Source organism: Gopherus flavomarginatus, chromosome 1, assembly GCF_025201925.1.
Source record: "Gopherus flavomarginatus isolate rGopFla2 chromosome 1, rGopFla2.mat.asm, whole genome shotgun sequence".
Taxonomy (NCBI): Eukaryota; Metazoa; Chordata; order Testudines; family Testudinidae; genus Gopherus; species Gopherus flavomarginatus.
The window spans coordinates 365,151,651-365,179,545 of NC_066617.1; the positions used below are offsets into that span (position 1 = coordinate 365,151,651).

A 27,895-nucleotide genomic window follows, 5' to 3' on the forward strand; every position below is an offset into this window, starting at 1 on the left:
TGAGGTCCACTCCTGCATGTGTAACCCGTCGTTCAATGTGCGATACAGCTCTAAGAACGAGCAGTATTTGTGGCACCTTAGAGACTAACAAAATTATTTGGGCATTAGCTTTCGTGGGCTAAAACCCACTTCATCGGATGCATGGAGTGGAAAATACAGTAGGAAGATATTTATATATATCTACACACACACAGAGAGAACATGAAAAAATAGGTGTTGCCATACCAACTGTAACGAGACTAATCAATTAAGGTGGGCTACTATCAGTAGGAGAAAAAAAACTTCCAACAGTTGACAAGGTGTGAGTAACAGTGTGTAGGGGGGAATTAGCATGGGGAAATAGTTTTTACTTTGCGTAATGACCCATCCGCTCCCAGTCTTTACTCAAGCCTAATTTAATGGTGTTAAGTTTGCAAATTAATTCCAATTCTGCAGTTTCTCACTGCAGTCTGTTTTTAAAAGTTTTTTTTTGTTGGAGAACTGCAACTTTTCAGTTTGTAATTGAGTGACCAGGGAGGTTGAAGTGTTCTCCAACTGGTTTTTGAATGTTGTAATTCTTGACGTCCGATTTGTGTCCATTTATTCTTTTGCACAGAGACTGTCCGGTTTGGCCAATGTACATGGCAGAGGGGCATTGCTGGCACATGATGGCATATATCACATTGGTAGATATGCAGGTGAATGAACCTCTGATGGTGTCCCTTGAATAGGTATGTGGACACAGGGACACATATCTATTCAAGGGACACCATCATCGCATCTAATCACATCAGCCACACCATCAGAGGCTCGTTCACCTGCACATCTACTAATGTGATATATGCCATCATGTGCCAGCAATGCCCCTCTGCCATGTACATTGGCCAAATTACAGTCAAGACAGCAACTGTCACACCTGGCTGCAGCAGTGATCCCGGGGCATGATTTGGAAGTGTGGACATTAGCCCCAGAGTCCTGGTTCAAAATGCCCTTTGTTGAAGAGAGAGGAGGAGAGCTTGGGGTTAAAGCACAGGGCTAGGATCCAGTGACACGGGTGCAGTTCTTGGATCTGCCACAGACTTTCCATGTGACCTTAAAGAGATCACTTAGGGCTTGCTCCTGTGCCCATAGAAGTCAATATCCCAGTGATTTGACTACCTCATTGGGGCAAGGATTGTCTCATTCTGCGCATGTGTAGCACCCAGCATTGTGACAGAGGCCGCTAAGTGCCCCCCTAATATGGGCAATAAAGAGAACCTTGGCTGAGCCACTCCAGAGGTGGCTGCATTTCAGTGGCACTGCAATATGTTTTCTGTTACCTGAAAAGCTCTTTAGCATTTGTTGGGAGGAAAGTGTGTCATATGAATGCAAAATATTATTATTATTATTCTTTATTATTTGTGTGAGAGAGAGCCTGCCCTGAAAGACACTTGGGCTTCGGCAGCTTGCTAAAATGAGTGTCGTTTAGAGCAACACCTCTTTGGTTAAAAACACATCTCATCAAGCTGAGCAGGGAACGTTTCGTTTGCAAAGTCATGTTCTCCTCCAAGGAGGGCGAGCTGATCGCTGCTCCTTGCTGTATCCGCAGCCCCGTCTGCCCCCAGTAAGTGGCCCCAATTTCAGTGGAAAGTACTGGGGTCCTGATGCACTCTGAAGGCAGAATTAAAATCACTTCTCTTCTGAAGTCTCCTTATGAACTTCGGGGTAACCCCTTCCTGGCTGGGACGGTCGAGCAGGATCTAACCAATGCAAAGGGGCAACACCCCACCCCTGCCATCAGTTTGGTGGCAGAATCCCAGCACGGCGTTCTCCAGAGCCTTTTCTGTAGCATGGAAAGCTAGTTTCCATGGAGATCCAACCACTTACGCTGTCCTTGACTGTGGCCCACCAGAGGCAGCTATGGGCCAGCTGGGCCAAAGGCAGACGTGCTGCAAGGATGTGTGATTGTGATTGTGTGTGTGTGTGTGTGAGTGCTTTTCCTTTCACACTTTTCCTCCAGTGATTGCCAAACCCTAAATAAACACATGATTTAACCTTCCCCACCCTCTGGACAGGTCAGTAACTAACTCACTTTTATGGGTGGGGAAAACAGGTCTTCCAATGCTAGAGATTTTCCCATTGGTCACTGCTAAGTGTCTATGGAGGAAATCCTCCTAATCTGATATGGTGTCCTTTCCCATGTACTCACCTCTTGGGGCAGGAGAGCCAATCAGAGCTGCCACGCAGGCTGATGGGCACTACAGTCCATCACCAAATGTAGCAGGTGGAGTACCAACCCCTGCCTCCCAACTGGGCAAGCAGATGGCTGAACTAGTGATGCAGTGAGCCAGCTGGGCACATGGGACATCAGCACACTGGGCATGGAGGGTTAGATCACAGGTACATGGAGGCACTGTGGGGCAGAGGATCCTGGATGGAGTTTTGAGGGTAGAGACCCAGGAAGGGTGGCAGAGGCACAAGGGGCAGTGGGGGTTCAGAGGCATATGGAGGGGGTCAGGATGTTGAGGAGTCCCCTGGCAGCAGTGAACTCAGATGAAGACTTTGAGAACCTCACCCCTTGCCACGGAGCTCACTGGAAGAATCCAGGCCCATTCCGTAGGGGTGGAGCAGGGACCTTCTGCCTGGGGGTGCTGAGATATGGAGTGGAGTGGGGATGTGGTTGCTGGGGAGTTGGGGGGGAACCAGGCTGAGCTGAGCTCTCAGTGGGGGAATATAATGAGGAATTGGGGTGTGATATTCCCGGCCAGAGAAAGAGGATCCAGGCAGCAGAATCAAAGACCAGATATTCTGGAAGAGGCATTGACATGGGACTAGAGCTGGGGTAGTGTCTTCCCCCAGGGAAAAGGGAGGTGGACAAGAGCAGGAAGGCACAGGCCATGCCATCCTTCCCCAGGCTATGCCCATAAATGAGAGGAGCTGCGGTGGTTCTTTCCCTTGCAGCATGGCGCCCAGGGGCTGGCTTGGCGAGCCGTGCCTGGGAGCAAAGGGATGGGGGGGGGGGTGTCAGGGCCAGCTCCAGGCACCAGCGCAGCAAGGAGGTGCTTGGGGCAGCCAACGGAGAAGGGTGGCACATTTGGTTCTGCGGCAGCAATTCAGCAGCGGGTCCCTCACTCCCTCTCAGAGGGAAGGACCCGCCACCGAATTGCTGCCAAAGAACGACGTGGCGGCAGTAGAGCTGCCCATGATCGTGGCTTTTTATTTTTTTTTTTTGCCACTTGAGGTGGCAAAAACGCAGGAGACAGCCCTGGTGTGTGTACACCCAGAGCGAGCGGAGAGCAAGCGGTGCTAGGTGGTGGAGGAAGCTGGGCATACTAAGCGTGGGGGTGAAGAGCTGGTGATGCAGTCAAGGCAGGGGTGAAGTGAATTGATGGAGGGTGGGGATGAGTTGGGCAAACGAGTGACTCATTAGGGAATTTATGTGTATTTAACAATTTTATGTAAAATACAGTCTACTGGGGCTTTTGCTTGCAGATGTTGGCAGGCATGGGAAACTGAGGCATTAGAAAGTTAACTGACCTGCCCAAGGGGACACAGTATGTCAGTAGCAGAGCCAGGAAGCTCTGATCCCTAGTTCCATGCTGTGATCACTAGGCAATACACCCTGGAATACGAACTAGTCTCCGTAGGATTGGCCTGCCCAGGATCATCATGAAAAGGTTGGGGTGACAGTGCCCCTAATTCAGCTCACAGAGATTCCGGGCTCTGCTCCGAAGAGCAGGTGGCTGGCTGGATCCCTAAGCAGAGCTGAGCAAAACTCGGAGCTTCTGTTCTGCAGGAAAGTCCAACATTTCCCCTTGTCCTGACTCGGCACAGAAAAGAATCAAAATGTTTCAGTTTCCCCCCCAATGACATTTCTGAAATTTTTCATTTCAGAAATACCAAAATGAGCTTACTGAAATGCTCCATCCATCCAAGGGTTTACTTAATACACTACCCCACAATAGAACAGCGGTTCTCAAACTGTGGGTCGGGACCCCAGAATGGGTTGCGACCCCATTTTAATGGAGTCGCCAGGGCTGGCTTAGACTTGTGGGGCCCTGGGGCTGAAACTGAAGCCCAAGACCCATCACGCAGGGCTGAAGCTAAAGCCCGAGGGTCTGCAGCCTGGGCATCGGGGCTCAGATTACAGGCCCCCGGCCTGGGACTGAACCCCTTGGGCTTCAGCTTTGGCCCCCACCCCCACTCAGGGGGTGGCAGAGCTCAGGTTTCGGTTCCCCTGCCTGGCGTTGCGTAGTAATTTCTGCTGCCAGAAGGTGGATTGCAATGCAATGAAGTTTGAGAACCCCTGGAACAGAATGCTAGAGAGGTGGGGCTGGAAAGAACCTTGAGAGGTCATCTTGCCCGGCCCCCTGCACTGAGTAAATCCAGAGCAGCCCGGAGAAATGGTTGTCCAACCTGTTTTTAAAAACCTCCCGTGATGCCAATATAATTCTAATAGACACACAGTGAAATGGCAAAGTCCAAACACCGGGCTTCGCCCACCGTTTCGATTGTGTCGAATCATCGTTTTCCACACCCAGCTCAACCTCTGACTTGTCCTGCTGCCACTGTGGCGCCCCCTATGGAGGGAGTATGACGCAACCTCGGCACCGCAGCTTGGCTCCCCGTTGGCGGATTCAGAGTGCTACGCGGCTAAACAAACAGCAGGGAGTAACACCAAAAAATTGCCTGGCACGTCTGCTCCATGTGGGGGCGGCTGCTGCAAAGCCCCAGAGGACGGCAATGTATCTTGTTCCTTAAGCTAAGCGATAAAGTGGTTTTTATGCCTGAACGGGCCTTGTTCATTCTGAGCGATCGTTTCTCTGCCCGTGGGAGCATAAGGAACAGACACCATGTATGCCTTGGAATGGGGCACATGATGAGCGGAGCCGCCAAGCCAGTGAGGGACACGGGTATACCGGTGTCTCTCTTTACCATACGCCCTGGAAGCGCAGCTAAGATCACTCGCTACCGCACGCTCCACCCCAGTGGAAGTCCAGTAGTAAACTCCAGCTGGTCGGCAATGGTTTCTTCAGCCGCTCTCCGTCAGCTGCAGGACCAATAGCCCTTTGCTCAGGTGAAATGGGAACCCGCTGTCAATGTATCCAGTGGAATTCCCACTAAGGAGAGCATGAAGCCGCCAGCTGGGCCTGACTGAATAGAATGGCATTGGGTTGGGTCTTTTGTGCACAAGCCTGGATCCATGTGCCCCAAGACAGTACAGCTAGGGGACATAGGGTATTCACCCCGCTCTCTCTGCCCAGCTCCTTTGGAGCAGCCCTGGTGTCCCAAGGATTCAGGGAGTCTTCTAACACACATTTTCACCCCTGGTGCAAAGCAAGTGTCCCCTCCTGCACTTAGCCTGGCAAGGTGCAGCTTCTGCTCTGTGGGCTTGGCAGCCACCGGGAAGGACGCCGCTTCTTCTCCAGAAACCCACGTCCCCACCGCTCAAGCGTGGGGAGGCTTTCTATTCTCAGCTCTTGGGCCAGATCTCTAACCTGCTCCCCATTGCAGTCCCTCCGGCAGGACACAAAGACAGCGGCCGGCGAAAGGGCAGGAATGTGCAGTAGCCCAGACATTCCACGCACAGGGGAGTTCAGCCACAGTGGAGAGGAGGTGAGGGCTGGCTTACTAAGCCAGTGCAAGGAGGGCCTTGCCAATGGTGACTCGAATGGCACGGCTGTGCTAGAAAGTCAGCTCTGATGCAGGCCATCGCCGGGAGCCATATGCTTCAACATCAAATGGAAAGATTATCTTGGGGTTAAGGCAGCGAATTGGGGTTCTGGGTTTAATTGGCCACTGACTCCCTATGTAAGTTTGGACAAATCGCTGCCTCAGTTGACCCTAAGTACAGTGGGATCCGTCTTGCCTCTTTAGATCGTAAGGGGCAGTCTCTTACTCTGTGTGTACAACACCCAGCACAACAGGGCCTGACCTCAGCTGTGTCCTCAAGATGCTACCTTAATGCAAAGGATCGTACTTCCGAGTCCCTGGGGAGCATGCTGGAGACACAGCAGGGCCCTGGGCTTTGAGGCCAATAACTCTTGACATGAGATGCAAGCCCTTGTCCCGATGCCGGCGTACAACCGCAGCGTTTGTTTTAAAGATGTGAAACCGACGCATCAAAAGTGTCACGAACGCCTGCCCACGTACTGAGGCAGCGAGGCTTGAGAGCGGGAGGGAGCAGTCGCTGCCTCGCGCACGAGGACTGTGCCCTTGAACGACAGCCCACCCCTGAAATCGGACACGCACAATGTGAAAGGAGCCGGATTGTTTGCTCTGGAGTCCATTTTGTTCTCAGAGTGGATGCAGCGTGGCACAGAGATGACATGCACACACTGCGCTCTCCTGCTTTTGTTCTTCCTTAATCTAAACACAAAGACCTTTAGACTGAAAGCACGTGGCTGTTTATGGAGGCTAAGCAGTGCGGGGCTTCGATCTGTGTCCCTATTACAAGTGTAGAGAGGCAGTCCATGCTGCCTGATCATTACATGGAATTCTAGCCAAGCCTTTCAGCCTGGTAGGGGGGTGGGAAATGCCTGTTGTGATCTCTCTAGAGATGTGGCCCCTGTGTGCCATGCAAAGTACATTTCTAGGGAGCACGTGAACAGGCTGACGGCAATGCAAGCGCTGTCAAAGTTCCCCTGAGCCAATGGCTCATCGAGCAGATGCAGTTCAGGCATGTCCATTTCACAGCCAATGGCCCACCAGGGAGTGGTGCACCCAGTGTTGCATCTGACCACCCTGGACGGCATGAACTGATGGTTCAGGTATTCATTTTGCAGCTGGGGGAACAGGACCAATCATACATAGCTGGTTAAGAGATGCGTCCTCAGGGAACACACATACACACACACACAACCTTAGGGAAATGATCCCTGCAAATGCTTTGGTGCAGGGTCCCAAAGAGATGCAGGAGTTCCCAGGCCAATGATACGTGCACCCTTGGTGGTATGTAAGCCTGATGTGCCCCCCAGTAACTGTTTTCACAAGGCAGTGCATTAACCAGGACAGTTTGGGGACTGCTGGCTTCAAGGAAGATGGGGCTCGGTGAGGGAGCAATTTACTAACCAGAACAGTGGCTGAGTTCATAAGAAATATTATTCATAATTAAAAGTCTGACCATTTGTAATGAGCGCATGAATAGTAATGCACACGAGCCCTGCAAGGGTACGGAGCAGCTTCATTACATTTGCTGTAGCAGTGCTGGGTTATTTTCAAGTCAGGGCACTGTGCACTGCAGTCAGGAAAGATCCCCTGGCACTTAGTGGGCGACCAAGGTGTTAACCTCAGCATCTTGGACATGTTCTCATCATAGGCTGCTGCCATAGGGCTTGATCTCCCACTGTCTGCAAGGAGCATTCGGCCCTTTGCTGGATCAGCGATGTTACCTCCTCCTGTAGGTTTCACTGACCACTCCAGGCCAGTTCCCCAGCTGGTGAAATTCAGCCTCTCTTCCCACTGGGGCTAGGCTAGCTGTCACTCTCCTTCCCTGGATGGGGGATGGGATATTGTACAGTGTCACTGGTGCAGGGGGAGATGCCTCATTTGCTCTCTTTTTCCTCCCTTTTTGTCCCTCTTTCACTGTCTTGGTGGAGTGGCTGCTTCTATCGATGGTACTTCTGTGGCCTCCATCACCGCAGTACCCGAGCACCTCACAACCTTTGGTGTATTTTGTGACGAACTGGGAATGTTCTTAATGTTTTCTCTGAATACTGTGTTGGTGCCTCAATGGTTTCAAGTTGCCATCGAGGAGGCCTTGCTACTGTTGTCCCTGACAGTAGGAACATGGATGTTGCCAGAGAATTGATCCACGTTGCCCTGTATCCAGCCTCTTCAGAGACGGGTTTCGCTCCACTTCCCCCAAGCCCTACTTCATGCCTCTGACCAGCTGTGGAAAGCCGGCTGCTGACGAGCTACCTGTTTCCTCAACCTCTCGCTCTGGCTGAGCTGCTGGGAGTTTCCCCCTGTGCAGGAAAAAGGATGATGGAGCCGTAGGGGGCCCTAGGTCGAGTTGTCTCCTTGTTCCATACAGCTGGACCAAGGCTCCGAGCAGAGAGGGGACATTTCTGCCGTGACTTATCCCCTTTTATGTGGGGTGAATTTGGCATTGTGGGACAGACAGGCTCTGCGGGTCCTCAGGCTGCCACAGCTGGGGCTGGATAGGCTCAGCTCACGCTACACAGCCTCAGCCCGGCCCTGCAGGGATCTCCTTTAGGGGCAACAGGTCAGTTTAGTCCCCATGGGCCATTCAGCCCTTGGCCTGTCTGCTGAGATTGCCAACAAGAGGCCCAATTCAGCAGGGCCAGGAGGATAGTCGGTGACTGCAGCCAATGTTGGTGCTTCAGAACAAGGCATTAATCTTCCCATCATGCACCGAATTATGCAGCACTGAACCATGGAGTGGGAGAGTGTTTCTTCTGCCCCCAGCTGGTGAGCAGCTTATGCCCTGATGCACAAGGCTTCATTTCTTCTCTGGGGTTAATTTCATTCATACACCTGTTCCCAAGTTACTTTGAATGTTGCTCAGCTCTTTGCCTGGGTAAAATCCTGTGGCAGTGAGTTCCACAGGTTAACACCAGATGGCAGGGGTGCAGGGAAGTGCTTTCTTTCCTCTGGTTTAAATGTATCATCATTTTGTTTCACTGCACACCGCCTCATCCTCATAACCTAAATAGGCAATAAAAGGAGAGAGAGAAACATCCTCCTCCCTTCTCCAAACATTCCCCTTCAGATCTCTGTGCTGAGCGTCATCTCTGCGTCACCTTCCAGCAGCCCCAGGTGCATTTTGGGGAGGGTTGATCGGGGTGACTGAAGCGCTCATTAAAGCAGGGGTGCAAGTCAGGGCTGCCCTGACCTGTGCACTGGCCCTCACAGACCCTGAATAGAGCAACGCCCTCTCTGTTCTTGTGCCAGTGCAGAGTTTGGCCCATGGGGTGGGTGGTGCCTGCGCTAGGGAGACTGGGCTAGATGACCTCCAGAGAATGACAGTCAGCAGCTGCTCGCCATTGCCCTGGGGCTGGGTAGAGGCTGCTGGTGGAGAGATGGAAGGGGTTGGCCCTGTCCCTCCTCCTGGTTGTTACAATAAAGCCTTGAGCTCCTGAGGAGAGGACAGAATGGGATCCAGGCTGTCCTAGCACGTCACAAGAGATGCTCAACTCCAAGCAGGATCGGGCCCTGGAGTTATTTTGATCCTAGGGGGAGGAGAAGAAGGAGAGGGCTGAATTCTAGTTTACCAACGCCTGGGTGTGTGTCATTCACACCAGCGTTAGAGGATCCGACACAGCCTTGCGGGGCTTCTAACACGTTCTCTCTGTTCCTACCCCCAGGAGTTAACCTACATACCAGACCGTCAGCGTAACAAACAGCAAAAAGTAGGCACTGAACTGACTGCGGATCAGCTGGGGCAATTTATCTGGCCATGAAGAGGGGCTAATGGCTGGCCAGGTGGGGGACTCGCATCTCAGGCTGGGCCTGTGTCAGGGCTCGTTAGCTAAGCCAGGGGAGAAGAATGGGGAGTGGGCTTGGGGAATCGGAAAGGAGGCTTGTCACTGCTGGGGGGTTCATGGAAAAAAGTCCCCAACATGAAGGGTGGGGAGAAGATAGACAACGGGGCGCTGACCATGTCCTGCAAAGTCCTCGGGGGTTGTTGACGGTGTTCTGCACTTCTTGGGACTGGGCCCTGCCCGTTCCTTTATTTATCTGCTGTAACATTTCCCCCTGGGGTCCTGATAGCTACTGAGTCACTGGTGGAGCTGTGGGAAACGGCTGGTGATCTCCGGAGGTAACCACAGAGTTCAGGCTCGGCACATGGGTTTTCTCCATGCACTGGGCTCCTGGAAGGTGCCACCACCTAACCCGGGGGCCTCATGCTGCCGTCCATCCCTTTCAGAGACAGGCAGAGGCTCCTCTGCACTACGGGGACCCAGCTATGGCACTGTGGCTACAATGGCGTAACTGCAGTGTAAACGCAGCCTACGGCCACAGAAGGGTGTTTTTCCATCGCAGCAGGAACATCACCACCACAAGCAACGGCAGCAAGGTTGACGGAAGCATCCTTCCCTCCACCAAGCTGCGCCTACACCGGGCCTTCGGTCGGCATAGTGACGGCTCTCAGGGAGGGTGGATTTTCACACCCCTGGGCACTGTAGCTATGTCAACGTAAATTCTCAGTATAGACCAGGCCTACCTCACGTGGCCATGAGAGGCAAGGCCCCAACCCACTCCACCTGAGTGCCCGGGGCACTTCTTACTTTGCTGTGGTGCAGCCGGGAAGGTGCGGTGTTGCTAAGCCAGGAGGCTGATTTGAGCACCACGGTATCCAAGGAGCATATCCTCCCCTTGACAACCCCTTGCTGCACAGCTCAGATGCTGTGTTTTATTACAGGAGATTAGCAAGACAGTGTGGGCCGGTCAATCTGCCCCTGCTTAAAAATCAGGAGATCTGTTGTCTGCTTCTAGCTACCTAGGAAGTGCTGGCCTGTATCGGAGCCGTATCCCATTTCCAACAGTGATGGCACCAGCTGGTTCCCAGGAAGGTGCAAGAAACCCTGTTTTAGGCAGAGGTGAGATAATCAGTCCCCCAGGAAGGTCTCATCCTAACCCCTAATAGAGATTGGGTTGGAGAATGAGGTATTAGATCCACTCCAAAATTTTTGTTAGCATCAGCTGTTCTAACCCTAGATATCCATCTAAATGTCCAATCCCACGCAGAGTCTTACTAAGTGCTTGGTCCTGCCACTGACCTGTTGGACATGGCTTAGAAAGTCCCTTCCATGCTCAGTGCCTCAGTTTCCCCTCCCACCCTTTGTATAGTTAGACTGTGTCTCATTATGTGTGTGTCCAGCACCTAGCATGATGGGCCCCTGATCTCATTTGGGGCCTCAAATATGTTACTGATCCCCCATTCAAGATTCTGAGTGAAGAGTAGCATGTCTCGGTCCTAAAGCAAGAGGAATAAATAATAAGACATAAAATATAACAGCATTGTATAAATCCAGGGTCTGCCTGAATATTGCATGCAATTCTGGTCACCCCATCTCAGAAAGGATATATTGAAAAAGGTGCAGAGAAGGGCAACAAACATTATTAGGGGTATGAAACAGCATCCATGTGAGCAGAGTTTAATAAGACTGGGCCTTTTCAGCTTGGAAAAGAGACGACTAAAGAGGATATGATAGAGGTTTATAACATCATGACTGGTGTGGAGAAAGTAAATAAGGAAGTGTTATTTACTCATTCACATGACACAAGAACCAGGGGTCACGCAATGAAATTAATAGGCAGCAGGTTTATAACCAATAAAAGGAAGAATTTCTTCACACAACGCAGTGTCAACCTGTGGAACTCATTGCCAGGGGATACTGTGATGGCCAAAACTACAAAGGGGTTTAAAAAATAATCAGAGAAGGTTGTGGAGGGTAGGTCCATCAATGGCTATTAGCCACGACGGTCAGGGATGCAGCCCCATGCTCTGGGTGCCCCAAAACCTCTGACTGCCAGATGCTGGAAGTGGATGGCAGGGGATGGGTCACTCGATGACTGGCTGTTCTGTTCATTCCCTCTGGCACAAGTTGCTGTTGGAAGACAGGATATTGGGATAAATGGACCATTGGTCTGCCCCACTATGGCCGTTCTTATGATGTTCTTATGGGCACATAGAAGTGCTCACCTGGAGCTCAGCTGGTGAGTTAGTTTTGGTATAGATCAGAACACATCTGTGACTTTCCTGGGACATGCACATTCCACCCAGTGACGCTCTGCATGTGCCCCAGGGGAGATCTTCCCTTTCCAATCTCCCCTCTGTCCGCTGTGGTAAATGCTCATTGCAGTCTGGCAGGGCCTCGTGCTTTAGGACATGAGCCAAATTCAGGAGGTTAGGAAAGAGACGACCCCAAGGACCAGGTAGTTCATGACTGACTTCCACAGGGGTTCTTGCATTATAGAATCATAACAAGGTCGGGCTGGAGGGACCTCGAGAGGTCACTAAATCCAGTCCCCTGCACTGAGGCAGGGCCAAGTAAACCTAGGCCAGTCCTGACAGGTGTTGTTCAGTTTGGTCTTAAAACCTCCAGCGACGGGGATGGAATCCACAACCTCCCTCGGAAGTAGGGTTGCCAATTTTGGTAGAATGTATTCCTGGAGGTTTCATCACATGACATCTTTCATTACAGATTACTCTTTAATTCCTGGAGACTCCCGGACAATCCTGGAGGTCTGGCAACAATACTTGGAAGCGGATTGCAGAGCTTAACTACCCTCAGAGTTACAACATTTTTCCTAATAGCTAACCTAAATCTTCCCTGCTGCAAATTAAGCCCATTGCTGCCTGCCATCTGTGATGGGATGTACAAACCCCACACTGAGCAACCAGGGCTTCAGGGCTCATTTCGGGCTCAGCCAGCCCCGCCCCACCACACCGGCAGCAAATGCTCCATCTGCTGGAGGAATTAAAAGGCAGCAAATTAGCTCAGCTGGCGAACGGTGCTGAAGGTGAGCAGACCTGCAGCCCACAGCTACAGCAGAGCAGAGCAGAGTGAAACCTACAGGTTCTGATGCAGCTGCCCAAAGGGGGCCTCCGTGAGGAAAGGGAGACCCTCTGCAGAGAGGGAAGTATCCAGTGGTCCTGGACAGTGGCGACTCCCTCTTGCTTCCCTGGGATTTGGATTTTCCCACTGGGGGCAGGTCTTGGACTGAGGTGACCCCAGGTGGGAAGACAAGAGGAAGAGGCCCAGGGAGGACAGCCTGGGTTGCCGGGTTACTGGTAGCTAAAAGGGCCCTGGGTCGGAGCCTGGTAGAGTGGGAGGCCCTGGGCTCCCCTCCCCACAATCCCCTTGGCAGTCCAGGATTGTGGCCGTGATCACTAGGCCATGCTTCCCAACCAGACCCTAAGTGGAGACCATTACATCATCCCTTCAGCAAACATGGAGAACAATTGATCACCATCCTTGTTATAATAGTCCTTAACAGATCTGAAGCATCGCACCCACAACTGGATGCAGTTCTCCAGCTGAAACCTCACCCTAGCAGAGTGGGACAATTACCTCCAATGTCTCACACACGAAACTCCTGGTAGTACATGCCAGAATGGTATTAGCCTTTTTAACAACCGCATCACCTTGTTGACGCATGTTCAATTTGTGACCCTCGCTAACCCCCAGATCCTTTTCCACAGCACTACCACCTAGCCAGTTATTTCACATTGTGTAGTTCTGCTTTTGATTTTTCCATCCTAACATAGTGCTTTGCACTTGTCTTTATTGAATTTCATCTTGCTGATTTCAGACCAAGGTTGTTTTGAACCCTGTCCTCCAAAGGGCTGGCAACCCCTCCCAGCTTGGTGTCACCTGCAAATTTTATAAACTCTCCCCACTCCATTATCCAAGTCATTAATGAAAATATTGAATCGCACCAGCCCCACGACTGGCCCCTGCAGGTCGCCACTAGATACGCCCTCCCGTTTCACAGTGAACCATTGATAACCACTCTTCAACTACGGTCTTTCAACCGGTTGTGCACCCACCTTACAGTAATTTCATTTAGACCACATTTCCCTGGTCTGCTTCCATGGCCTGTGTCCAAAACCTTGCTAAAACATAAACTAGCCACATCTTCCATGGGCACAGCTGGTGCCCGCCACCCTTGCAGGTGGCATACCCTGCTAGCTAGAGCTCTGTGCACCCTCCATGAGTGCACATTATGGCTCTGTGACTCACGATTCAAGTGACCCAGGGTGAAAACAAGCATTCCAGCTGCTCTGACAATTACATTTCCACATGAGCAAAGTGGAGCCAAATCCGTTTTCCTGGGGCTGCCCACACACCCAGGTATAATTAGTGCCACTTAACCCGAAGCATCACCTTTTGTTTCATGATTGAGAGCCAGGTATGCTGACCCAAAGCAGCAGTTACTGGTAATAGTGGGGGAGGAAGGAGAGGTTGTGGGATGGAAATGCAGCTAGTGTGATCAAACAATACCATGGAAGCTAATGAGTCTGAGTCCCTAATTACCAGGTAGTTACCGCAGTGTACGGTTCCACCGTAGGAGTCAGACTTAGTGTGATAGAAAGAACAAATATGGTTTGAGCTGAAGCCGTGTGTTTGATGCACCATGACCCAGCCGTCAACCGTGGCCCATTTCAGCGGAAGTTAGGAGCCTAAATACCTTGGGGAGGACCTGGCCTGTCTCCTTTTCCTTCTAAGGGTCCTTGTCCAGGTGGCTCTGGAACAGACCAGCACCAAACTCCGGGGAGCATCTGGAATTCGAACCTGAATCTGGATCAAGATTTTCCTAGTGGCCCCGATCCTGGCTCCCAGCACTCCTGATATGAGCCTGAGTTATTAGATGCGACAGCTCCTCTTGCCGTGGGCAGGTGGTTAAAGCACTAGACGAGACCTCCCAAGAGCTGGGCTCTTCTACCACAGACTCTTTGTGGAACGCTGGGCAAAACGCAACAAGCCGAGTTTTCAAGTCCTCAGAGCCCCCAATTGGAGCCAGATTTTCAGCAGAGCTCGTGTCCCCTTGTGCTGATCTCCTATGGAAATCTGGCTGCTTATTTTGGTGCCTAAAACGGGGGCTGACAATTCTGAAAATCCTGGCCTCTAATTATTCTTTGCCTCGGTTTCCCCATCTCCACAACGGGTGGAATCGCCCTCCCCTACCTCGCAGGGGTGTTGGGAGGATAAATCCATGAATGTAGGATGCTCAGAGCAATGGGGGCCACCTAACAGTAAAGAGAAATCAGGCCAGCTCCGTGTCACAGGTGACAACCATCAATTTCCCCTGCAAGAGCCAATGAGCAGGCTTCCTGCAGGCCAGGGGCAGAGCCGGGGAAGGAGCCCAAGTTCCCTGGCTCCCAATCCAAAGATGGGCACATGGGTGAGATCCAATGATTTGTCCCACAGATCTTCAAGTTAGCCACACCAAGGCCTTGTTCTTTAAAGGGAAAAGTGCATCTCTTGCTACAGTAGACTGTGAATTGCTGGTGAGGTGCTGAGCGGTTAGGAGTCAATAGACGATTTTATAGAGAACGGTTCTCTAAGGAGTTCTGCAGGATTTCAGAGCTCATTGTCCAGACTCCTCATTTGAAAATAAAAATGAGCTAGCGATGTGCACTAAGCAGCCATCCATCTACAAACCCTAATCACCTTGGGGCTACCCCAAGGAGCTTGTTAAATGTACCTGTTGTCCATAGGGGGCCCATCAAACTACCCCGTCGGCCTGGATGATGTTAAAAACTCCTCCTGTGCGATGCTGTTGGGTGATGCTCACGGGACTCGGTGTGGAAGATTTTCATTGCCGTGGGGGAGAAACAAACCCAGAGCAGAGAGGTCAGAACACAGCTTGGGGTTTTCGGCTCCCTGTCTGCTCTTGCATCAGATTGAAACTCCTTGTTGCTAGCCTCAAAGCTGTAGTACAGAACTCTGCCCCCCTCCCCCATATCTCCTCTCCTCCTCCGTCCTCTCTTCTCCTCTGATACTGCCAGCTTTGTCTGCCCGGGCAGCAGCTTTCTCACACAGTCACCCCCATGCTTCTTCCATGGGCCCTCCACAATGCACAGTGCCACTGGCCTGAGCTTGTCCATACAGCCCCTACCCTGTCCACACTTCAGCCCTCTTAAAGACCCTTAAAGCCCCGCTGCCTGCCATGGGTCAAGGTGACTTGCATCTACGTTCTCCATCCCCCAACCTCCGCCTGTGCCTAGGCTGGATGAGTGCCTTGACTCAAGGACCTGACCGTCCCTTCTTGCATTGTTAGCAAGCCGCCGGCACAGGGGGTGTGAGGAAAGATGGCCCAGCAATTCTTGCTCTAGACTCGGACTTGGGAGACCTGCCTTCGGTTCCTTGCTGTCCTCTAGACCCCCTGTGTGACCACCTCACAAGGGTGTTGTCAGGCTAACTACATTAACAACAGGGATGCTGCAGCGATGGGGGCCAGGGAAGTACCACAGAGAGGCGCTATTGTATGTAAATACTAGATGCTTGTATTCCAGTCCCTACTAAGCTGATGGCCCGTTGTGCTAGGTGCTGCACAAACCGTTTGCGAGAGCCAGTCCCTGCCCCAAAGAGCTGGTAGGCTGAACACACATGGCAGAACTGTGGTCCCCCTTTCCCTGATGAGGCCCAGCGAGATGAAGTGATTTGCCCAAGGCCATGCGGAGAACCTGTGGCGCAGGTGGGAGGCCAGCTCTGCAGGCCGGTGCCATCACCCCACCCCCAGCCTGCCCAGGACTTCCTTCGTGTCTCAGGATTTCTCAAGTGACTATGGCTCTATCTCACTCTGGCGGCTGGTCTGCAAAGAAGATAAAAGCCTACTGCTACTGTCAGCTGACCTTCCATCCAGTGGTACTGAAGCTGCAGCCTCTGGGTTTTACCCGCCCTGCCGGCACCTTCATAGATACCACGCAGCCACCGGAGACGGACAGAGTACATGGGCTAGCAATTCACGGGCAGTGCAGAGCAGCCAGCAGCATTCCCTGCCCCTGCTGCAGCCAGTGTCTGCCCTGGGACATTTGGACTATGCCCTTCCGCTCTCTACGCAAAGAAGAGGTGGAGTATAGGTCTGATCTTGAAAGGTCCCTCAGCTCCTACTGAAGATGACGTAAATCAAAGAGCACTCAGCCTCACAGAGGAGGTTCCCATCGCCTGTCAGGGTCAGGCCTGTGCTGCACTGGCTCTTATTTCAGAGGAGATCGTCTGTCCCATGTCCTCCGTTCTGCTCAGCGTTGGAGTACGTGCTGCCTCCATCCCTATCCAGCAAAGCACATCCGTGCCGGCCGTTCTCAGCCGGGGCCAGCGAACGAGGGCAGCGCACAGGCGGCGACAGTGCTGAGACAGTGTCTTGCCTAGCATCACTGATAATAAAATAATTAGGCAACGAGTCGTCGCTCAGCTTGAATAAGGAGATTAAAGCCTTTTCTGAAGTCGGCATCCCCCTTAACTGCTGGATGTGTCCTGCATGCCGCGATTTTTTATTTAAAGGCTACCTACATTCCCCCCCTCCTCCCGCTTCTTCCACTTAAAAGGACACTGCCGCCGTGAGGTTTTCAATAGTGTTTAAAACACATTCATCACAGCCACGCAGCAAGACCTGACACCGGAATCGGTCTGTTTAATGTATCAGCGGCTACGTATATGGCCTTCGCTGGCGCATGGCCCCACAGAATCCTTCATGCATGTAGACTCACAACTCCCCCGGGAGTTAAAGAAGGGCTATTGTCCCCCATTGGATAGTTGGGAAACTGAGGCACGGACACTAAGGCTGTGTCTACACTGCAGCTAGGGATCCATTTTACAGCTTGGGTACAGGTACCCAGTGCTAGCTCAGATCGTAGCAGGGTAGCCATGTCTCCATGGGCTGTCCGTCCCAGTACACCCCCAGGGGGTCAGGCACAATTGTACCCAGCACCGCTAGCCCATGCTGCTGCTCTCTTTAGCATACTATCTCATCGGCGCAAGCACAGGTGTGTTTAGTAACGTGAAAACTACAGCCCCGGTGGGTGTGTTTAGACGTCCCTTGAATGATTTGCCCAAAATCTGAGCAAGCAAATCCTGGCCACCCAAGTCCTCAGCTACCACTCTGCCCATGGCAGCTTCCCTCCTGTCCAGTCCTGCTTCTGTTCGGGGGGCTTGAGCAGGGTGAGTGTTCTGCAGGGGGTGAATTTTACCCCTATTTATGGAGAGGGGTGAGCGCACCTGCTCTGGATTCCCAGAGGGGGTCTGTGACGCAGCCAAGTTTTAAATCCAGATCTCCTATGACCCAGTCCAGAGCCTGGACCATACCACCAGCACCCCTTTAGTTGTCAGTCTTGTGGGTCCCCCAAACCCATCTCCCGAACTGTGCCTCCCGCCTGTGTCCATCCAGCGACTAGCAAATGTAATTCTGTGACAAGCCCCATGACTAATCCCATGTGAGCAGTTTGTTTGCAACTGGCCTCATTTCCTTGATCTAATCCTTGCGTTTCTTCTTGCCTTGGGCCAGTGCCGGCAAAAGCACTGCTGTGTTGTTGTTTAAATTAAATGTGTCAGACTCCATAGGGTCTGTGGTTCTGATAATCATCTACGTGGGGCAGAAGGAAGGGGGCAGAAGCAAGGAAAAAAGGGGATTGCTCTGAGTTGGTAAAGGGGGGAGCTAGGCATGCTGCCCGAATGAAAGGAGGCCACACAGAGCTTGGCTAGGAAGCTGACCCTGACCCACACGTCTGAATGCAACCAGCCCAGAAGGTGGGGAAAATTTTGGATTTAGATGATCAAGTTCTTGATTCAGACTTCACAGCTCAGGTCTATTTCTGTAAAGGAAGCATTTCCTAATGGTGAGATCTGTTAACTAAGGATGTTCTATGCTGTGTTGCAGACGTTTAATAAACCCTCCGTCTGCTTTTCCACTGCGAGCTCAGAGTCACTCCAGATTAAGGAAGGTCGGGGTGCATTGCTCCCTTTGGAGTCTCCCTCAGGCATCCAGTCCAGGTGCACTCCATGCAGGGAGCTCAGGGGGTGAAGCAGGTGTGCTTAGGGTGACCAGATGTCCCGATTTTATAGGGACAGTCCCAATATTTGGGGCTCTTTCTTATATAGGCTCCTATTACCCCCCAGCCCCTGGCCCAATTTTTCACACTTGCTGTCTGGTCACCCTAGGGGTGCTGAAGGCTCCAAGGGTCGGTCCCAGGAGGTGGGGAAGCCACGGGGCTCACCTCAGTGAGAGGGTGTGACCTTAAGGGGGCTGACACACTAAAGGGCTCCAGCCAGGCACTGTTTCAGAGCCGTACAAGAGCACCAGATCTGTGGCACCAAGGAGGATGGCTTATACGCTGAAGCATCAAGGTTTCTATCCCTTCAAGCTATTTTGTAAGCCTTGCTAACATAGCTGTGGATGTTCAGATTACCCGTGCAAACATCCAATCCTCTTTTTGGTTTTTTGTTGTGTTTTTTTTTTTTTGACGCCTACTAAGCTCTGGGCCTCGGTGATCTCTTGTGGCTGTAAGTTCCATGGAATGAGTTCTGTATATTTCCTTCTATCCATTTGAAGCAGTGGTGTAGTCCTAAACTGCAGCGTCTCCCTGCCAGTTTGGCCCTGTAGCCCTGCCCCCACGCCGCTTTCTAACCCCATCCCCACGCTGCCAGGGGTGGGGCACTGTGGCGTAGAGGAGCTGGACCACCACTGATGTTAAGAGAAATACTGGGATCCATATCAGGTGTGCAGGCCTACCCCTTAGCACTCTCTCTGTATGTAGGCCTAGTGGAAGGTGCACTAGACTGGAACTCAGGGGACCTGGGGTCTATTCCTGGCTTGGCCGCTAGCCGCTCGGTGAGCTAAGGTGCCTCTCTGTGCCTCAGTTTCCCCATCTGCAAAATGGGGATAATGAGGAGAGTCTCCTTTGTAAATGCTTTGAGATCTCTGGATGAAAAGTGTTATATAAATCCTAGATATTATTATAGTTGCTGCTACCTGCCAGATTGGCACTGGAAAGTCGTCGAGTGGCCAGAGGCACATGCAGCTTTGGGAGAAGTAAATGCAGCTGAATTTGGTCCACGGCTTATAACTGCACAAGAAAAATAAAACTCCTAAGCAGTCTTAGCATTTCATCTGCTCAATATAAATAACTCCTCAGTGTCTTCTGAGTCACCCAGCTGAAAAGTACAAGCTAACAACTAACTCTTTAAGGGTCGCTGATGATAGGTTGCAGAGTACTTCCTTGCTAAGGCTTCAGGCTGAGTCATAGTGACATAGTGAATCCGGCCTAAGCCCTGGTGTAGACACTGCTAGATCAACAGAAGAACCCCTTCGGTCGCTGTAGTGAGTGCCTGTGCTGCAGGTGTGCTGCTGCAGTGTTTCGAGTGGAGACAAGACCACAATAAAAAAAAATCCCTGCCCCAAGGAGCTTCCGGTCTAATTAGACAAATTAAAGGGGAAACTGAGGCACGTGGAAGGGCAGTGACTTGCCCAAGGTCACCCACCAGGTCAGAGCAATAGACATCCCTTTAGCCTGGTGTTTGTTATCGTGTATTTAGGATGAGATACCACAATGCCAATACAAGAATCTAGCCAGGTAGAAATGGACAGCAGTGGAAAGCTGAGATCCGCAGCGGCATGAACTATTTCTCTCTGGATATTCATTCTGTGCTTTGACCCATTGTCGTCCAGGATCTGTTTGAAACAGTTCCTAGGAAGCTGGCTTTTCGGTGAGAGGTGAGGTATGAAATTACTGCGACATTTTAGCACAGAGCCCCATCAGTCTGAGAACACGCATAAGCGGCAGCATTTCAGCTGTAGCTCTGATCTTTTCCCTTACCTCCGATTTCTCAGCCGTGTGCTCACAGTCAGAACCAGACAGGTGTGTCGGAGGAGACATGTTGCTCTATTTCATTTAGTTGCCCACAGATCTCCTGCTTCCTAGGGTGGTGCCCTGCCCTGCCTCCCATAACCGGGGTGTGCGTCTGTGTCCTTTATCCAGGGAATCGCTCCAGCGCTTGCAGGGACATGGGCTCCACACTGTTTAAACCTGAGCTCAAGAGGCGAAATTTTGGATCTGGATTTCCAACACCCCAAAGCACCTAGGTCCAGGGTTTTGGTTCAGCCTGTTTGAAATTAGGGGGCTGTTGCCTGGAATGAGATCAAAGAACACCCCCAAATTTAAGAGGTTAGGGAGCTGTCCAGACCCATTCCGATTGCAAAGGTCGTTTCCATCCCTAATCCCACAAAACCAGCATCCTTTAATCCAATGCACACTGTCCAGTGTTTTGTCCGGTCTCTCTTTCAGTAGCCCAGTCCCTGCTTCGCTTGGGCTAACAGACACACTTCTCCTTCCTTTGCTGATGTAGCAGCATCAGCCGTCACAGCCCTGGTGGGGAAAATGATTCACTGAGCCCCCTCCCCCTTTCAGATGAGCAGCCCCATCCATTAAGTAGCACAGCTCAGCGCTTGGCAGGGCAGGGCTAGATTGCTAGAGAGTCCCAGGACGGCTTCCTCCACGCTCCAGCGTGCCCATGTTTCTGGCTAACGACCAGCTCAGCTATCAGGAAGCCACGTGGGAGCCAGGAAAGAGACAGGCAGAAATCTAGCAATAGTGAAAGAGCAAGAGTAGAGGGGAGAGCTCAGAGACTGGCTCAAGAAACCTTGGGCAATCCTGGAAATGCATTTAGATCATTCATGGCTTCCCAGGGAAAAAATCCCCCAGGTGGTTTGGCATCCCAAGCCACATGCTCACAAAACAGTTCCCAGCAAAAGTCAACAGCAAGATTTGAAATCTGGGCACTCAGCACCAAAGCACTGCCCTCCACCACTTGAGCTAAAGGAGCAGCTCCATCAGCAACCAACAGTAGTAGGCTGTTGCTCTCTTATGGAACAGCAATTAGCTGGGGAACGTGACATGCACTTTGCATTCACGTTATGTTTATACCCTGGATGCTGCCCTGTGCTGAGAAGGAGGCAGCCACATAATTTCCTACCACCTCACCCAGGGAAAGGGTCAATTTTGGCTCAGATGGTAAAGCTCCCCTCCCTGTTTGAGTCCTGGCCGCAGGGTGTAGTCATGTAGTCAGAGTGTAGACCAATGGAGCAGAGCCCATACTAACTGACAGCATCTGCTGCAGTGTCTGGCCAGCAGCCGGCAGACACAATGGGATTAATTCCTTTAACATCCTACATTTGATTATTCTTCTGTTCATTAGTTAGTTGCAAGGCGCCAACAATGTGCTCAGGGTTGTACCGGAGACATAAGCAAGACCACATATCTAGCTGGATCCCTGTATCTAGTACTGAAGGATCTGAGAAAGGACCTAGTGTAGCTTTCCTAGGCATAAGAGACTTTACAGTAGGCTGCATCCAGGGCTGGAAGCAAGCACCGTGTCTCTCGCTGGAAAGATGGACAGCTCCCTTTTCCAATAGTACCAGCTCTCACTCCTAGCCCTGCAGGGTGGTCACAAATCAGAAGAGGCCTTTACCAGCCAGCATCATTTAGAACACCCTTGAGGCTGCTCTAAGTAACACTAAAGGCTGAATCATCCCTCGACAGCCAGGCGGATTAAGAATGGGGTGAAAACAAGCTTTGGACCACTACGTCGGTCCCTCAGTTTGCTGACTCCCACCTTTCAGCTGAGGCAAACAGCAGAGACTGCACAAACAGACAGCACTAAGCTGTGCGAAATGCCCCACTGGGCCAATCCTGCTCCGGCAGGGAGATGGCGCTAGAGAGGTCTCTGCCTAGGAGCTCTCTGCCAAGGGTGAAGGTCTCGGAAGGGAAGTCAATTTAGAATGTCTCTCCCTGCGCAGGACAGAGAACAGCTCTGCTCCAGATCCCCCTCGGGAAGTGCAAAGCTGGCATTCAGTGAGCATCGCCTTACATCTCAGCTAAAGAGTGGAACCGTGTGACCCAGTCTGGTTGCAGCTCTCTGCCGTGTGCTGAGCCCGATGTTAATTGACAGGCTCCCCTGAGTTCACAGGCTGCCTGGATAATAATGCACCATGCAGCGTCCCACTCGCTCACACCGCCAGAGCTGCAAAGGGCCACACAGAGGAAATGAGGGCTGGTTCAGTTCCAGGAAACACTGGTCTTCAGTGGATTTGCACTCTAGGCTTATTAAAAACCCACTGCGATGTGGCGTGCTACATGTGACAATCACACTATAGTGCAGTATCAGAGGGTAGCCGTGTTAGTCTGGATCTGTAAAAGCAGCAAAGAATCCTGTGACACCTTATAGACTAACAGACGTTTTGGAGCATGAGCTTTCGTGGGTGAATACCCACTTCATCAGATGCATGCAGGAGTTCTCAACCTTTTTCCTTCTGATCCACTTCCCCCCCTTCCCCAACATGCTATAAAATCTCCCCAGCCCACCTGTGTCACAATAGCTGGTTTTCTGTGTATAAAAGCCAGGGCTGATGTTAGAGGGTAGCAAGCAGGGCAATTGCCTGGGGCCCCACTCCACAGGGGCCCCCACAGAGCTACATTGCTCAGGCTTCGGCTTCAGCCCTGGGTGGCGGAGCTTGGAGACCTGGGCTTCAGCTTTATGCCCTGGGCCTCAGCAAGTTTAATGCTGGCCCTGCTTGGTGGGCCCTCCTAAAACCTGATTGCAGCCCCCCAGTGGGCCCTGTACCCATGATTGAGAACCACTGATCTAGTGTATACACAGCTCTTGATTGACAGGCCCTCGCCCCCCAGGCTCTGGGGAAAATATACAGGGCAGGGCGTCACAAGTGCTTTCTAGAGTAACCCAAAGAACTCCAGAAGGGGAAGACACAGTTTTAATTCTAGAGTCATAGGGTCAAATTGGGCTCTGTATATTGGATGTCCATACAGAGTAACTCCGCTGAACGCAATGGAGCTACTCCAGACTGGCACTAGGGTAAACGACAGCAGAGGCTGTATAATCTCTCAGGGGATGAAATTCACTCACTGGGCCTTGCTCTCAGGGAGGCAGGGTGGCGCAGTGGTTAGCGCACTCACCTAGGACTTGAGAGACCTGGATTCAGTCGCTGCCATGTGCTTCTTGCATGATATTAGGCAAATCACTTAGTCTCGCCGTGCCTCAGTGTCCCATCTGTGCAATAGGGATAACAGCCCAGCCCTGCCTCCCAGGGGGAGGAGAAAGACATCAATGATTGTGAGGTGCTCAGACACAGTGCTGATCAGGCCAGCGGAGCTACTATAGTTGGGCTGCAACCAACAGCCTCATCTGAGCACTCTCCCAGCCTTCATAGCAATCCCCCCATCCCCAGCACACACACACTTTAATAATGATGTATCACCCACTCGAGCGCCCTCCAAGGCACTACCTGAACCCCAGTTCAGCTAGACTGAGTGGGCTTCCCCAGAGACAGGTGTATAGCAGCAAAGTCTGCGGGGCCGGTTCTCCAAGGCTGTTACCTTGTGTGACCGCTTCACCTGGGCTAAGAGAGGGTAAAACCCTACCCCATCAGAACAGTGGCGCTTCACATCCATAAAGTGACAGGCCATGGGGGAGTCAGGCTCCCTGCCCCGTTACTGCCCATGAGGCTGGGGGAGAAGGGAGGATGCTTTACTAAAAAGAACCCCCCAGACAAATCATTTGTCCTTCAGAGGGTCATTGTGCCAGACCCCACGTGTGAATGCTTTGAGGGAGCTGCTCACCATCTCCAGTCCTTCCCCACAATCTTCTCCAGCCAGGGAGGACACCATGCTAACACCTCAGGCTAATCTTAATACTCACCCTGTACCTGTCTGCCTATGACAGCTGTGCCTCAATCCAGCCCCGTTTTACTAATGATCGTTAACACATGGAAGCCTCCTTTTTTCTGACCTCCCGCCCCGTTCTTTGCCCAGCATCAGCTCCATCATATAGGCCTTGTCTGTGGGACCCCATCCGCCAGCACTAACAACCCTTCCATAGCACCCTCCAGGTGAGAGATCCAAGGCTTTGTGATCAGTTTGGCTGGCGTGACTTGCCAGAGCCAGGAGCCCTGACTTCTGGGCCTGTGCTCTAAACCCTCTGTCGGGCAGCACATCACACCACTGAGATGCCCCCATGAGGCCTGGTGGCAACATGCAATCCAGCACCCACTCAGAAGCTGTGCCTGCAATTGTACTGTAGGCAGAAGCCACTAGACAGGAGATGCGAGTTTTAGTCCTAGCTCTGCCACTGACCTGCCAGGCGACCTTGGGCAGGGCACTTCATCTCCCCATGCCTCAGTTTCCCCATCAGTAGAATGGGGATGCTGACACTTGCCTCTCTTTCTGATGCTCTTTGAGATCTCTGGACAGGTTGCTCCTGCCCTGCAGAGGGAGAAGAGGGCTCCTGGAGTGCAGCGATCAGGAGGAACACACCAGCTCTTGAGATATTCATCCATGGCCCTGTGCAACTATGGAGTTGGTGTAGGGGTGCCTGGCACCATTGCCTGTCCATGTGGAAGAAGAGTCAGTCCCATTCATGTGGTGACTACTGCACTGACAGGCCTGTGTCCAATAGCTCCTGGGACAAGGGCTGGCTGTGGGTCGGGCAGGCCCACCCGGGGAGTTCATAGCAGAGGCAGCGGAAATCCAAGCAGTGCTCTGTGCTGCTCAGAGAGGGGTGCTCCCAGCTCTCCATCCGCTACCCGTGCCCATCACCCGGTGTTCTGCCACAAAGGGGGTGATCAGAATCCCGGCCTCAGGCTCTGCCCTGAAGATCTGGGGATAAATGGGGTGGACTAGCGGGGCACGGAGCAAGCCCCAAGCCCCTTGCTCTCTCCTGGGGGAGAGCTTTGCTGCTGGCCACAGCAGGCGGCTCACAAGCCATCCCCCAGAAGGAACCAGGGAGCTCACCAGCTGGGAAGCAGCTGCACTCGGATCTTCCCCCCACTGCTGCTGCAGAGCCCTCGCCTTCCAGCTGGGCTGGATCTTGCTACAACTGGAGCTGGTGCCCACGTGTAAAGGACAGCACAGGGGCTGCCTGCTGCACAGCGCGGCGGGGCTGGGGAAAGGAAGAGGGCAGCTTCTTTGCACAGCCCCCTTAATAAAGCCGCTCGGGTCCCACAGCTCCGGGGGCACTGCTCCAAGAGCCAGGTTTGCTGGGAGCAGCACCCCGCTGCTGCTGCTTGCTTTCAGATGCAAATCAGCTCTTGGGTAAGAAGGGAGCTGTGGCTTCTTGCAACACGCGGCAGTTTCACTTCTCAGTTCCCCCCCATACCCCGAGCTTGCGACAGTGGTGAGACCTAGCAACGACCCTTTCCCGGGGGCGCGCTCGTGGGTGGGCATGAAAGATGCCAGCAACCAGAGGATCAGGGGAACGGCTGGACAAACAACTCCCCCCGCAGGAAAATAATAACTCGGCCTCGCACCAGAGCCAGCGGGTTTCAAACAATGGCTAAAGCGAGCGGCGCTGTACAAACGGCAACCCACTGGGGGTGGGGGCTGGCCAGAGGGATTCTGCTCAGGCTCCTCGGAGAGGCAGAGGAGGGGGATGTTCGGGGCGACCCCTTCTAATAACAAGCAGCTCTTGAGCGGGCCTCGCAGCATGGGCTGTGATTGTTCAGCTGTTGTCTGAACATGGGTGACTTACACGGGCAAACAAAGGAACCCAAACATGGCACAATGTCCCTGCTGAGCGCACAGTCCCCTCCCCTTGGCACCAGGCGGGACGCTCACTGCCTTCTCCTGGCAGACCGCCGTGGAGAGACAGCCCGAGGATCGAGCAGGCCCTCCACTGACCCTGACCCAGCCATGGCAGGGGGAAACAGGCGACGAGCAATTTAAAACTCATGCCTCCTCCCTGGCTGCACAGGAGCGGCTCTGCAAACAGCGGGGACACAGATCAGCGTTCGCGTCCCACTCCCCATCAGTGCCCGGCCCAGGCCGAGGAAGCTAATGATCCAACCCGCGGACCAAAGTCGGTGATGAATCCTGCTCACGTGCCACCTGAGGCACGTTGCACAGATGCTAAGACTGCAAACAGTTTGGCTACAACTGGCCGCGCAACACTCCACACCCCGGGCCAAGCGTCCCCCTGAGGTTCCTCCGGGGGAGTCACAGGAGGGGGAATAGAATCTAGATGCAGAACTCAGCTCAGCCCCTCCCAGGAAGGGAGCTGCCAGGTACAACTGGACCGGTATCAGCATTCCTCTAGCTTGGAAACTATAGTGTTTCCCGTGTCAGTGGTACAAGGAGAGTTGCAGTTGCCAGTGCAAAGTCTATCCACACACAGAGCCCTTTACAAAACGAGCCCAACATTTCTCTAGCTGCTCCCTGGGAAACAGCTCAGCCATGTGCCCGCACAGGGCTACACTAACCTGGCTTCCACACCCTGTCCATGCAACCCCTTCCCTCCTTCCACACAAGGGGGATTTGCAAACGGCAAGGGAAACTGAGGCAGCAGGCAACCAGGAGGCATCTTGCCCTGCTGCGCTCCCAGCTGTTGTTTGAAGGCCTCAGCAAGCAGTCCAGAAAGCAAGCCCCCTGGATCTGCCTCATCCCACATCCCCACACAGCACGGGTGGCACAGAGCGACATGTCAGGGGGCAGTGCCCACTGTGGAAATACCAAGCCTGCATCCCCATGCCCGGCAGGCACCGCTCCAGCTAGGCCAGGTGTGCGGAGCAAGGGGTGGGCAGGGGCTGCCCAGTCCCCCAGGGGAGCCGGTCCCAGTCGCTGGGTCTCTCTCCTTTATTTCTTACCCTCTCTGCCGGCTCTGAGACAGGAAGAACTTTTTCCTCCCTCCCTCCCGCTCGGTTTCATTCTCTCCATCCGCTGCTCCGTTCGCTGGCTCCTCTCCCCTTCCCGCACTCCTCCTTTCCTCGCTTTCCCCGAGCCCCCCGGCCCGCGCCCCCCGGGCTCGAACCCCCGGCGCGCCGGGCACTCACATGTCAGACGCGGCCGGCTGGTAGGGCTGGCTCCGGCAGAGGATGGAGTGGCCGCAAGCTTGGCCCATCTCTCCTCATCCTCTCGCCAGCCCGGCCAGCTGCAGGCGAGGGCTGAGGATGCTGCTGGCCAGAGGTCCCGGCGCCCTTCTCGCTCGCCGCGGCTGCGGCTGCTCCCGGAGCCGGCTCGGGGGAGGGTGGCTGAGGACTGGAGCCGTAACGGAGCCTAATGCAGCTCGCTGGAGTATGCAGGGTGGGCGGGTGCCGCGAGGGAGCATGTGTGAGCGAGCGAGAGAGAGAAACACCCGCTCGGGCTGACCCGCGGCCGAGCCGCTCCAAGCCCGCGGGCCCCGCAGCGCCCGGGCGGGGGGCTGGAGCCAGGTGCGAGTCCCGGCGGGCGGGCGGAGGGGGCCGGGCGCTCGGCGGGAAAGGGCCGGGCTGGAGTTTGCTGATTGCCCCGGGGCAGGGCGGGGGTCTCCGGCCCGGAGTGCGGCTCGGGGAGCAGCCTTTGTTCAGCTGGGACTAAGTCCGGCCACCCCCTGTGTGTGTGTGTGTGAGAGAGAGAGAGAGAGAGAGAGAGAGATACAGAGAAATCCACAGGCACATGCTGGGCCAGATCCTCAGCTGGTGGGTG

General features: G+C 53.1%; 1 protein-coding gene across 1 annotated transcript in view; it reads right to left on the bottom strand.

Annotated features, from left to right (window-relative positions):
* Nucleotides 1-27,519, bottom strand: part of PDE2A (phosphodiesterase 2A) — a 388,143-nt gene extending 360,624 nt beyond the window's left edge. Inside the window, exon 1 of the mRNA XM_050950923.1 lies at nt 27,265-27,519. Within this exon, the coding sequence (XP_050806880.1) occupies nt 27,265-27,332 (68 nt within the window). The 5' untranslated portion in view covers nt 27,333-27,519. The remainder of the gene's footprint in view (nt 1-27,264) is intronic.
* Between the last annotated feature and the right edge of the window lie 376 nt (nt 27,520-27,895).